The sequence below is a fragment of the Gopherus flavomarginatus genome, chromosome 7 (genome assembly GCF_025201925.1).
Source record: "Gopherus flavomarginatus isolate rGopFla2 chromosome 7, rGopFla2.mat.asm, whole genome shotgun sequence".
NCBI classification, from domain to species: domain Eukaryota; kingdom Metazoa; phylum Chordata; order Testudines; family Testudinidae; genus Gopherus; species Gopherus flavomarginatus.
This window is the reverse complement of record NC_066623.1, coordinates 31,316,536-31,330,709: the sequence shown is the minus strand read 5'-3', so window position 1 is coordinate 31,330,709 and position 14,174 is coordinate 31,316,536. Positions and strand designations below refer to the sequence as shown.

At 41.2% G+C, this 14,174-nt stretch overlaps 1 protein-coding gene across 1 annotated transcript in view; it reads right to left on the bottom strand.

The window, feature by feature from the left end:
• The window catches only part of DOCK2 (dedicator of cytokinesis 2), a 513,293-nt gene that overhangs the window by 28,106 nt on the left and 471,013 nt on the right, over positions 1–14,174 (bottom strand). Inside the window, exons 42-44 of the mRNA XM_050962509.1 lie at positions 9,335–9,416; positions 5,604–5,688; positions 3,925–4,011 (exon numbers count right to left, since the gene is read on the bottom strand). Of these exons, the coding sequence (XP_050818466.1) occupies positions 3,925–4,011; positions 5,604–5,688; positions 9,335–9,416 (254 nt within the window). The remainder of the gene's footprint in view (positions 1–3,924; positions 4,012–5,603; positions 5,689–9,334; positions 9,417–14,174) is intronic.

Sequence of the window (14,174 nt, the reverse complement as noted above, 5' to 3'; positions counted from 1 at the left end):
CACTACAGAACTATTTGTGCAGAGTCCAAAAAGCCAGTTAGTGTGTGGAAAGCTAGTGTGCTGTAGATTTACAGTCTGGCTTGCTACAGACCGTGTGTCTGTGTAGATAAGCCCTCGCTCCAAAAGCCAAGAAGCTTGCCCATGACCACTTGAATGTAATTTTTTAAGACTATTTATCCTTTTGTCATGGAGTCTCAGGACAGTACCTTATCATATGAGTTGTAATCTTTAACCACAGCAGGACTGAGCTGTCCGTCATTTCAATGTATTGAATTTGTGGCGATCGAGGGAGGTCCCGGATGATTGGAAAAAGGCAAATATAGTGCCCATATTTTAAAAAAGGGAAGAAAGAGATCCCAGGGAATATAGACCAGTCAGCCTCACGTCAGTCCCTGGCAAAATCATGGAGCAGGTCCTCAAGGAATCCATTTTGAAGCACTTGGAGGAGAGGAAGGTGATCAGAACAGTCAACGTGGATTCACCAAGGGCAAGTCATGCTTGACCAACCTGATTGCCTTTTATGATGAGCTAACTGGTTCTGTGGATATGGTGAAAGTGGTGGATGTGATATATATTGACTTTAGCATAGCCTTTGATATGGTTTCCCACAGTATCTTGCCAGCAAGTTAAAGTAGTATGGATTGGATGAATGGACTATAAGATGGATAGAAAGCTGGCTAGATTGTCGGGCTCAATGGGTGGTGATCAACAGCTCGATGTCTAGTTGGCAGCTGGTATCAAGCGGAGTACCCCAGTGGTTGGTTTTGTTCAACATCTTTATTAATGATCTGGATGATGGGATGAATTGCACCCTTAGCAAGTTCGCAGATGACACTAAGCTGGGGGAGCGGTAGATATGCTGGAGGGTAGGGATAGGATCCAGAATGACCTAGCCCTAGACAAACTGGGGAACTGGGCCAAAAGGAAGATGAAAAACCTTCAGGGCCTCTACCAATCTTCCCTGGAGGAAAATTCCTTCCCAGTCCCAAATGTGGCGACCAGTTAAACCCTGAGCATCTGGGCAAGAGTCACCCGCTAGCACCCAGGAAAGAATTCTCTGTAGTAACTCAAATCCCACCCAATCTAACATCCCATTGGGCATATTTACCTCCTAATAAAGATCAATTAATTGCCAAAATTAGGCTATCCCATCATACCATCCCCTCCATAAATGTATCAAGCTTAGTCTTGATATGTCTTTTGCCTCCACTATTCCGTTGGAAGGCTGTTCCAGAACGAGTCAGCCCTCATTGCCAAGAAGGCCAATGGCATATTGGGCTGCATTAGTAGGAGCATTGCCAGCAGATCGAGGAAAGTGATTATTCCCCTCTATTCGGCACTGGTGAGGCCACACCTGGAGTACCGTATCCAGTTTTGGTCCCCCCACTATAGAAGGGATGTGGACAAATTGGAGAGAGTCCAGCGGAGGGCAACAAAAATGATGAGGGGGCTGGGGCACATGACTTACGAGGAGAATCTGAGGGAACTGGGGATTATTTAGCCTGCAGAAGAGAAGAGTCGGGGGGATTTGATAGCAGCCTTCAACTACCTAAAAGGGAGTTCCAAAGAGGATGGAGCTAGGCTGTTCTCAGTGATAGTAGATGGCAGAACAAGAAGCAATGGTTTCAAGTTGCAGTGCTGGAGGTCTAGGCTGGATATTAGGAAACACTAGCAGGGTGGTGAAGCACTGGAATGGGTTACCTAGGGACAGGGCTGGCTCCAGGGTTTTTGCCACCCCACGCTGGGGGAAAAGAAAAAAGCCGTGATCGGCGGCACTTTGGCAGCAGCTTCACCATGCTGCTTTCTTTTTCAGCAGCCCTTCGGTGGCAGGTCCGTTCCTCCGAGAGGGACCGAGGGCCGTGATGCCAAATTGCCACCCCTTCCCCTTGGCTGCCCCAAGCACCTGCTTGCTGTGCTGGTGCCTGGAGCCAGCCCTGCCTAGGGAGATTGTGGAATCTCTATCCTTAGAGGTTTTAAGGCCCGGCTTGACAAAGCCCTGGCTGGGATGATTTAGTTGATGTTGGTCCTGCTCTGAGCAGGGGATTGGACTAGATGACCTCCTGAAGTCTCTTCCAACCCTAATATTCCATGATTTACACTAAAGTAGAGATTCTGTCAAAATCTGGTAGAAAAATTGTCAGGCAAGATATATGGTTATCTTCTAACTTTTACATAGATGTTTCACTCATTGTCAATAAAATGTCAAAATGTTATGTTTTCCATGACACACACAAGGTGGATGAGGTAATATTTTTTTTATTAGACCATCTTCTGTTGGTGAAAGAGACAACTTTTGCACTCCACAAATATTGGTCAATATTTTACCAGAAACTGGTAAAAAACTAACAACCACTTACCCCAGCAATATAAGAACATAATAATGGACATAGAGAATCCATGTAGCCCAGTATCCTATTTATTCCTGCCATTTGTTTCCTATCTTTTAACCAGTGACTGATCCTCAAGAGGATCTTCCCTCTTATCCCAGGACTGCTTACTTTGCTGAAGAGCCTTTGGTGAGGGACCTTGTCAAAGGCTTTCTGAAAATCCATGAACACTATATCTACTGAATCACCTTTGTCCACACACTTGTTGACTCCAGTCAAAGAGTTCTAAAAGATTGGTGAGGCATGATTTCCCTTTACAAAAGTTATGTTGACTCTTCCCCAACATATCGTGTTCATCTATGTGTCTGATAATGCTGTTCTTTACTACAGTTTCAACCAGTTTGTCTGGTACTGAAATTAGGCTTATCACATTGTAATTGCCAGAATTTCCTCTAAAGCCTTTTTAAAAAAATCAGCATTACATTAGGTATCCTGCAGTCATCTGGGACAGCCACTGATTTAAGTGATAAGTTACATACCAGAATTGTTAATTCTGCAATTTCATAACTGAGTTGCTTCAGATTCCTTGGGTGAATACCATCTGGTCCTAGTAACTTATTAATGTTTAATTTATCTATTTATTCCAAAACTACCTCTATTGACATCTCAATCTGTCACCCTAGATTTGTCACCTTAAAAGAATGGCTCAGGTGTGCGAATCTTCCTCACATCGGCTGCAGAAAAGACCAATACAAATAATTCATTTAGCTTCTGTGCAACAGCTCCATCTTCCTTGAGTGATCCTTTAGCACCTTGATCATCCAGGGTTTGTCTACACAGGGATGAAAAACCTGCAGCTGGCCTGGGTCAGCTGTCTCAGGCCAGTGGGGCTAGAGCTTCAGTGCTGAAAAATTGCTATGTATCTGTTCAGACTTGGGCTGGAGCCAGAGCTCTGGGATGTTGTGAGAACTCAGTCTCCAGCCTGGGCCCAAATGAGCCCCAAAGCTCAAGCCGTGGCAGCTTGAGTCAGCTGCCCGGGCCAGCCACAGCCATGCTGCAGGTCTTTTAATCCCATGTAGATGTACCCATAGTGGCCTCTGATTGTTGGCAGGCTTCCTACTTCTGATGCACTTAATTTTTTTTTTTTTTGCTGTTAGTTTTTTTGTCTTTTGTTAGTTGCTCTGAAAATTCTTTTTTGACCTGCCTAATTATACTTTTGCATTTGACTTGCCAGAGTTTATGCTTCTTTCTGTTTTTCCTCTATAGAGTTTGACTGCCAGTTTTTAAAGATTGCCTTTTTGCCTCTAACTGCCTCTTTCACTCTGCTGTTTAGCCATGGTGGCATTTTTTTTATTTGGGGTATACATATAGTTTGAGATTCTATTATGAGGTTTTTAAATAGTTTCCATGTAGCTTGCAGGGATTTGACAAAAAAACCTAAAATGTACAGAGTAGTAGTCTTGCGAGTAGATTTAGAAAATAAAAATAGATAAATAATTGAACCATTTAATCTGAAAATCAGTCTGTGTTAGAACTGCTACACTACATTTATATGAATTAATTTGTTTATCAGGATACTTAGCATGTAAATACTCACTTGTGACATGGAGACAACCTCAAACCAACGCAGAATTCCAGGAAGTTTGTAAGCTGTAACAAATGATGTTCTCTCAATCCACATAGACTGTTTAAAAAAAAAAAAAAGAAAGAAAAAAAAAAGAGAGAATACAGGATTGAAACCTTAGTCTTTTCAGGATAGAAGTTGATAGAAATTACATTGCAAACAAAAAGAAAGAGGTTAGGTAGAAAAATGACACAGAATAATTTGTGCACAGAAAGACACAGCAAAGGGAATCCAGCACAGCAATTTGTGGTTCAAAACTAGGTCATCATTAAGCTCAGTCTATACAAGGTAAGGAACTCTCAAATTTCTATTCCCAGTTCTGCTACTATTGACTGTGATATCTCTGGTAAATCACTTACTCTGGCCTTCTTTACTCTGAATTAAGAAACTTTAAGGAAAACAACTGGTCCTACCAGCAGTAGGAGTTCTGTATCAGAGTGCCAGAATTTTAACCACTTTGTTGCTGTAAGCAGGTTAGACAACATGGCTGATTAAACTACTAATAGCCTGCCTAATGTTCCTCTTATTATTGTTACCAGGAAGAGCCAAATTGGTGGTAGTAACAGTGGGAAATTTTAACAATAGGTCTAATGCAGATACAGGTTCTCTGTCTCAACTACCTCATATATAAAACAGAAATACTAATATTTACCTTCCTCAAAAAGTACCATGTGCTACTACAGAGTCTGATTCTCAGACCCATTCCACATCACCATGCCAGGATGTTAAAGTTCTAGAACTGGGAGCACAGGATGCAGTTAGTGTCATGTGCTCTGGGTTTGGGACAGCGTGTACAGTCCCTGCCCACACAAGACCTATCTCTAGCTAGTGCTGTTAGTCTCTGATCAGAACAATACAAATAATTTAAGTGCTTCTTACAATTTTGAAATAAGGTGCTCTTGCAAATCTGAAAACCTAACTTGTTTTCCCCACCAATATCCTGACAGCGCTCAACTGTACAATTTTATGATATAATAAAACTTTATATATTTATTTCTCTAAAGTAAGAAAACTTACCACACTGCTGTATATGACATTATAAAAATCATATAATTTATAGCACTTGTAGATCTCAAAGTGTATTAAAACTATAAACATTATTTGTAGTTGTTGCATTATTGAACAGCTGATGTGAGTCAGTATGGCATATACAAGTACTCAGCACTTCACATGAGCAATGAAAACAGACAATTTACACTCCTTAGCCCATATGGGTAGCTTATGAGTGGAGCAGTTATTAAGTACTAGTGGTGATGCATTTTATTGATATGTATTTATATTTTGTCTTGTTTAACAATAGAAAATTTTACTAGAGAACTTTCCTGCATATCCAAACTGTATTTAACTTACTTAACATAGAATTTTTACCTAAAATTCAAACAATGAAGTATTATGATAATAAAATGGGAAATTAGGGTACAAATCAGGAAATGTAAAACGAGAATATGTTGAAAAGTAGTGTAGAAATAGAGAAGTCCTAGATTGAAATTGTACTGTAGTTGAAATGAAAATAGGTTGTTTCAGATCTTGAAACTAGGCCTTCCATAGTGGGGCAGTTGGGAATGACTATTAAAGGATTAAGCTCTGAATTCACAACCACAGCAACTCCAACATGTTTTACAAAGATGCTCCCATATCAAAAAGTTACTTACAGCAAATTCATTTTCAGGGTCAACAGATCCTTTCCTGACTGGTCTTGAGTAGTGGAATCGTTGAACATAGTTGGATTTGTAAAAGCTGAAAGATTTAAAGATGTAAAACACATAATTCAAGCACAGCTGGATCCCACCATCAAAGTAACTGGTTTTCTTTTTGTCTGATTTTAAATTAAGTGTCATTTAGTGTTCATGAAAAGTGCAGCAGTAACAGTATGGAAAACTGAAACCATTTATCCACCAAACAGGGAGAGTAGCATTAAGTTTCATCACTGATGTGCCTCGACTGTGACCTGGAGGATGTGGGCGGTTCAGAATATGGCTGAAATACTTAGGGAAAGCTGTAGAGAAGGTTTTTGCTTTTATTGACACCCACCTGTGAATTATGTTTTATGGATTGACCCACAAAGCACTGTATATTGTTAAGAACACTAAGTGATCACGTGGAGTAGGTGATATTTTGTTTTGGACTTAAATGTGTGCTTGTTCAAACACATCCCATGCCAAATCAGTTGATCAGATCTCCTGATAATTCTGCTTACAACACATGTGAAGCCATAAACAACTATTTCTTTTCACATATGGATGGATTTTAAATAAAATCTAATAGAAATGGAATATCAAGGTCGAATACACCAGTAGCATCCAGTGCATTTTCATACTATGATCTCCTTAGCTAAAAAATAATCTTCAACTACTGTTGCACTGCAAATGGGATATACAGCGCCCTGCGCCCCAATCACTTTAAAATACAATTATAGAGGATTGGAGGTAACTTGAAAAGAACACAAAACATACAGTCCTGGCCCTTTAAATATTGTACTGCCCAGGAGACTATTTATTTATAGGAATTCAATTTAAAGTAAAGCCAAGCAGAGATTGTTTTTGCCTTGCAAAGTCACTGTTATAGGTCTAGGTGCAATTTACATAAATATTTCCAGAAAGAACTTCAGAAATGATTTCCTATTTTGGCAGAATAGGCTTAGAAAACAAAGGGCCGAATCTGGCCAACGAGCACTCTCATTTTGCTCATTATTGGGAGTGTATGATTTCTGAACTAGGTGACAACCACTGAAATCACCTCTTTACTAAATCACACTGATTAAAGAGGCAAATCAATTCAAATAATTTTATATAACCTCTTTTAGGACAGAAATTTTCAACCACTTTACTAGAACAAATACACTAAAATCATCTCTTACAAATATGAATTATAGTTACAAGTACTCTCCTCAAAAATAAATCCTTCCTATTATTGGTAGAAGAAATTTAGTGCAGCCTCACTGAGTTCTGCAGCTGAGACATGATTACAAAATCTTAAATAAGGCAAAAGATTTTCCTTTATGTAGAGGATTTCAAGAGTCTTACAGTCACTAAGTTCAAACTATGGCTGGCACTGCAGTGACTTTAAAGTCCAGTGAAAGAGGGACAGATTCACTGAGGTGCTTGTCAGTCACCAATTATAAAATAAATTCAAGTTGAAACTGGGAGCAACAAATTACATTTCATCTCAAAATAAGAAAATTGTGCTTGTTCCCATCCTTTTAGTTTTAGGTGGGCTCATTCATGCTATTGCATTCTGGACTAGTTGCAATATCTGTAAAGATGCTGCCAACAAACCTGCAGACAAAGAATTGGAGTAATCCATTCTGAATGTAACAAAAGCCCATGGAACAGTTTATAAATCAGAAGGAGCCAGGCAATGGATTCTAACTGTATTTAATAAGATAATAACAAGCTGTTGACCTTTCAGCCTTCTTTTTGAAGAGACTTAATGCCAATATTGTTAAAGGTAACCCCCACATTACTTCAAATGTGGAACTGTGTGACATCTCCTTCTCAAGCAAAATGCAGCTGCCTCACATTGCTTCCAGAAAATTCTCTTAGCTAAGAATCAAGACCCTTTTATTCAACTAAGAAGATATCACTGAGTCTTATAGTTCTGCTAAGCTGCCTGAACAGGATTAGACTAAGATGATAAGGATAATTGGCTGTTATCTGTGTATTCCTGAAAAGAAAGATGTTACCTATCACTTATCAGTTCCAAGGAGAGCATGTATAGTGCTAATATCCTTGCCATATATGACAGCTGAATAGGTTGGGTGAAAGTTGCTCCTGAGAGCAGACTTGAACCAAGCTAGCATATTTCCACTCCATTAAAGATATTCATTTTTCTTCCTGTTGAATCAAAGACTTCTAAACCAATACAAGGAACACCAGCAATTCACCTCTACGCTAAGCTATGCTTTACCATTATCTGCCTTACTTCAATAGTAAGGGCACACTGAAAAGGGAATTCAGTTTTGACTACTTTTTCCTAGGACTACTAGTAGCAATAAGAGATCTGAAACTGGATCAGCTAGATGATTATTAACATGTGGGATATCAGGACCAAGGTATGTTTCTGGGAAGGAAGAGTTTTAGGGGGATGGAGCCAGTCTCCGGGAACAAAAGACTTCCCAGGAGCATTGTGAGTCCCCGGCAACTGGGTACAGAGGGAGGTGAGGTACATGAATCCAATCCAGACTTGGACTTAGGAGGAAGATCCACATATCCTGGGACACCAGGTGGCAGCAGGATTCTCCCTCCCCGGTCTACGAACTCAGAGAGCAGGCTTCTGAGGGAAGAGCCAGAAGAAAATATTGCTCAGGAGAGGATAAGCAGGGAAGGAAGGTGTCAGGAAGGACCCCAAAATAATTATGAGTAGACATGTTGGGAAAATTATAGAAAGTAAGAGAGTGCCATGCAAACACTAGTGAATTTTAATGCTCAGAGGTGACAGCGGCTGTCTCAGGCAGGAAGGGCAAGCAGGATGAGTGGTGTCACTGTTCCTGGAGCTCCGGGGCTCTCTGAATTAGGAATGGTGGAAGAACAGAAAGGCTGCAGTTGTAGAGATGCTGTCTTGGTGTTGCTGAAACCACCAGAGGTGACATCACTGGGAAGAGAGGGAGAGGAGCAATGTCCCTGAGGCTACAATGGCATATAAAGTAGTTTTTAAACTGGACCTGCCTCTGCTCCTCTACTAATATTGGTTCTGCTGTCCCCAGTGCTCACCTGTGTGTGTTTGTTTAGGTGGTTATTGCTATGAGCCAGGTAGATCTTCTTTTAATCTAAACCTATCCCTAGTTCCCTATTGCTGCTGCTCTTAGCCAATGCTTTAAATAAGCAGTGTCTGGAGGGAATTTGAAGGAACTAACGTTTGTTTGCTTCCGATTCCCATTGCACCTCTCCCTATAGGCTGTGAGGAAGTGTATTAGCAAAAACAGTGGCATTGATTTGGAGGTCAGACAAGTATACAAATTCATGTTCTGTTCTAGGAAAAAAAACACATCCTCCATCCCCTGCAATTTCCCCAGGGAACTGGGATAAGAGGCTGAGACCTGTGTTTTAGGGAGAAGAAAAGCAGACTGCGGCAAAACACTACCCTGGCACACAAATGTTCAGTCCCACTGAAATCAATGAAGCTGCAGTGCGTATATATTAGAACAGAATTTGGCCACATAGCCAGAGTAAGCTGGGCTTTTTCTGTAAGCATACGATAGTGTTTAGATAGCTGATGAGGTTCTCTGAAATGTCAGAAAAAATAAATTTAGTAACTGAGATAAGTGAATGCACCTTGGCTCACCAATAAATTGGCTGTATTAATAAACTAATTAGTTCTCCTTAGACTATTAACCCAGACTCTCACACCTTTTATGGTAACATTTATCCAACAAAAATAAACTTACTTTATGATTTGATCAGGTACTGGCTTATTTTTGAATCTAGTATGCTCCTCCAAAACTGGTTGCACAGTAAAGCACTGAATGTCTAAAATCATACAGGTTAAGGACATATGAAAGATATCATGTAGCCTGGAAAACAAAGAACATATTGTCCAAGAGCAATCTTCCTAAGATTTTTATTCTAGAGAGGAAATATTTGGCATTAACACTGAAAAAACAGACTAATTTTGAGGTATACACAATACGATATCAATTATCTGAGTAGGTTTACTGTTAGGTTAGAGTGCCTGAGTTAATTTATCACACTGAATAGTTTATTGTATTACAAAACAAAGACTATTTGATACAAATATTTTCATTACTTAACTTTGACATAGGCATAGCGCATGGCATCGATTGGCAAAATGTCACGATGTTTCAACTTTTAGATCTTTGTCCAAATTACTGTGTCTGTAACAAGGTCAGCACCCGCCTCTTGTGCATGGCCCCTATTCTCTGGCTGATAGTGCCCACAAACACAGTTCTTTCACAGGGGGGGGGGGTGCTTCAGTTCTCTCTGTGCTTCAGTTCCCCATTTGTAAAATGGAGGTAATATTACTTCCCTACCTCACTAGAGTGTGAAGATCAAGAATGTATGTGAGGTACTCAGATATTACAAAGATGACTGCCATAGAGAAGCCTACAAATAATAAATACACAGATTTAAAAAGGAGATAAAAAATAATCCTGGGTTTAAACCGTAATATCTAATCCTTTGGTTACCCTTTGCTCACCCACAGTGAATCCTGGGGACATTTGAATCCGAATCCAATCCCGTGGCTCTCTAATGGTCCAGATCAGAACATGAGGAAAAGGAGTCAAGAAGTGAGCAATCTACCAGGAACATTCCAAACAACAAAATACCTCTAAGTCTTTTTCAAAATAAAGTGGAGAATGACAATCTGAGATGGATTTGATGATGTAGCATGTTCCAAAGGCTAGGAACCCCCACAGCCATGGCACCACTGCCTGGTGACATAGGGAATGACAGTGGGATCTATAAAAGGCAGGTGGTGTACAAGGGCAGTTTCAATCAGAACAGTGTTCATAGAGGTCATGTATGTGGCCTTTAATGAAGGTCTTGAATGAAAAGCCTGTAAAAGACAGGAATGCTATCTGATAGACAACCTGCCACTTTAAAGGTAGCCAATGCCATTGCTCACCACTGTTGTTATAATGCCAAGTTGGTAAAGGTAAATTATGTGTGACGTTGAAAGAAGACTAAAATAGGCAGAGTGCCCCAGAACTGGGGGAGAGAGAGGGTGGGCACACAAGCCTTGGCAGAGAAACAGTCTATATATGTGAAACTGGAAACGGAGGTGTCACGTAAATAGGTGCTTGTCACTTTTATGAAATGATCAGTCTCAGAAGCTGAATTTCATCAGATATTGCTGGTGACGCAGCTTCCTGTCAACTCTGGAGAGCTGAACTCCAATGAAAATCCTCCTCCAGAGTTTTCAGATGTACTCATGTTTGCTCAATAGTTTTGCTTTTCATCAAAACAAAAAACAAACAAAAAAACCCAAGTCCAGCAAAGGCATTACAAACATTAAGGGCTTGTCTACGAGATGTGTTAGTGCAGCACCAACTGGGGAGAAATTCTAGTGCACACCAGCATGTTGTGCATTAGCTGGCCTGTGTGGACCCTGTTGTTGTGCAGCACACGTTTCCTAGTGTGTGTTAACATAGTACCACAGGACAACTAGGAAACTTTTAGCATGCACCAGAATCCACCTGGCTAGTTAGTGCACAACATGCTGGTGAGCACTAACTAATTATATAGACAAGCCCTAAGTGCAGTAGTACAGGTGCATTTTGGGGATGAAGGGGGAGTATTGTTCAGAATTATGTCACTGTGCCACCAGTGTGTTTCTAACACAAGCAAAGGATTTTTGAGAAGGAGAGAAAATACCCAAGCTGGTGAGACAAGACGTGTCAGTGACGAAGCAGATTTAAACTTAGATTTCAAGTGTTAGAAAAGCATGTGCATGATTTATTTACAAGGAGTTCTAGGAAGCCAGCCGATGTAGCCCCAATCGTTGTGTGCAGCTTTTGAGGACAATTACAATATACTGTTCAAATAAAAATGAAGAGTGTTTGGTTCTTACAATAAACTTCTGAAATGATGCCCAGCAGGTAGCAACAGGTGGGGTGGATTTCAAAAGCTATCATATCTGTACGCTAAAGTACGTTTTTTGAAGAGAGAGTGGAGGATAAATTAAGTACAATAAGAGCTTCTCTTTAAGTGCTTCTCCTCCTCCTCCCATGAGTTTCAGGGACTGAGAAAGGAACAGATGATATCTCGACAACCTGTTGTGAAGTATTCTTAAAAGATATGCATAATGGTTACAAGACTTAGGTGCATGTTCAGTGAGTGAGTCGGACCATTAAAAAGCATAGTACAAAATAAGTAACTGAATAGTGAAACATTTATATTTATGATGTTTCAACAAAATATTGCCTTTTCTTATTATTCAGAAATATCCTGGAAACGAAAAGAACCAAGAAATATTGGAAAGATGTAAATAATACTGATAATATGGTGTGAAAACACATGAATTAACTAAATTTAGCAGTTCATAACATTGGATGTTACAGACAGATCACATGCATGAATTGTATTTAATAACAACACTTTGCTCTGACAGCCCTCCAACTGAGCCTCTCAAAGTGCTTGCCAAACAGCAGGAATTCATCCTCACAGTTCTCCTGTGCGGTAAAAAATCCTGTCTCCTTTTTTACAACTGAGGGACAAAGAGGGAAAGCAACTTGCTCAAGGTCATACAGTGCCTCTGTTGCACATCCAGAAAAAAATAACAATGTTTGCTGGCGCTCAGTCCTGTGAGGAATGTAGGAGTATTTTAGCAATGCAAGTTACAGATTTTGACTGAACTAATAATAGTCAGTGGAACATCATGCCCATCTTATTTTGTCTGTTCCACACAGGTTCTGACTGTTAGCATCACCCTCTTTTCAAGTTCAGTGCAGTTTCTATCTATTACCAGTTCAGAACATAATATATTTTTCTTCAATTTGCACTCTCTAGTTCAGGGGTTCCCAAACTTGGTTCGCGGTTTGTTGAGGGTAAGCCCCTGGTGGGCCATGAGACGCTTTGTTTACCTGAGCGTCCGCAGGCACGGCCACTCGCAGCTCCCAGTGGCAATGGTTCGCCATTCACAGCCAATGGGAGCTGCAGGAAGGGGCTTACCTTGAACAAGCCGCGAATCAAGTTTGGGAACCCCTGCTCTAGTTAATCACTCACTGTTCGCTTTTCTAGGTCAGACCACTGTACTTAGGCAAGTTAGCCAGTTTAAACAAAAAAGACCCACCAGGTCATATGTACCCTCAAACATTTGCTGATTTTTGTTTTCCTAAACTTAGACCAAACCTTTTGAAGTTCTAGGGTGGGATTTTTAAGAACCATTGATGCTGGCATAACTCTGCTGCTATTGAAACCAATGGGAGTTTTTCCATTGATTGCAGTGTGAAGTTCCACAACAGAACAAGAGGCCCATTGTGCTAGGTGCTGTAGAGACACAGAGTAAGAGACAGTCCTACCCACATAAAGTTTACACAATCTGTTTTCAGCATGATGTGAAGGGAATTAGACATACAATTGCTGTTCACATTAATGGGAGTTGTGTACAGTAACTCCCCACTTAACATCCTCTCGCTTAACATTGTTTCACTCTTACGCCCCTGCTCAATTACAGAACATGCTCCATTTAAAGTTGTGCAATGCTTCACTATAATGTTGTTTGGCTGCCTGCTCCCCTACATCCCCCACAGCACCTCCCACCCGCTGGCAGACCCCACGGATCAGCGCCTTCCCCTTCTTCCCCCCTCCTCCTGCCCGTGGCAATCAGCTGGCTTGCAGTGTTCAGGAGGGAGGGAGGAGGAGCGAGGACTCGGTGCTCAGGCTCCCTCTCCCTGAACGTCACAAGCCAGCTGATTGCCGTGGGCAGGAGGCAGGGGAGGGAGGGGGAGGAGCGAGGACATGGCGTGCAGAGTAAAGGGGTGGGGGAAGAAGAGGCGGGTCAAGAGTGGGGGCTTAGGGAAAGGGGTGCCGTGGGAAGGCCCAGGGTTGAGCCCCCAGCCCCTGGTGCTTGCAGAGTAGGGGAAGCTGCTGCTGAGCAATGTGCTTCTCCTAGCCTAGAGCACCTTCAGCCTTCCTGTCCAGTGCAGTGGGTTGTGTCTGTGTGGGGTAAGGTGGGGGCACCTCCCAACTATAGTACTGTACTGTATGGCAAAAAAAAAATTCTCTGGAACCTAACCCCATTTACATTCCTTCTTACAGGGAAATTGGATTCGCTTAACATTGTTTCACTTAAAGTCACATTTTTCAGGAACACAACTACAACGTGAAGTGAGGAGTTACTGCACATGGTACTGCACACACATGCTGAACACATGCCTTTCCATAAAATCATTTTATAGTGATTTAGTTCACAGTGCTGCACTGCCTCAATCAACAGATTTACATCATACTACTGTATAGGAGCCCCTTGCCTGTAGGCTCCTTCCTACTTAACATAACTCCACCTTAGAATCATAAGGTTAGCAGGGATTGCAAGAGTCATCTATCCTAATTCCCTGCCAAGATGCAGGATTTGTTGCGTCTAAAACACCCAACACAGCCTCCTTTTATAAACCTTCAGAGAAGGAGCTTCCACAACCTCCTGAGGCAGTCTGTACCATGGTCCTACCATTTGTGCAGTTAGGAAATTTTCCTGAGATTCAATCTATATCTGCTGTGCTGCAGTTTGAACCTATTGCCTTTTGTCCTGCCCTCTGTGGCAAGGGA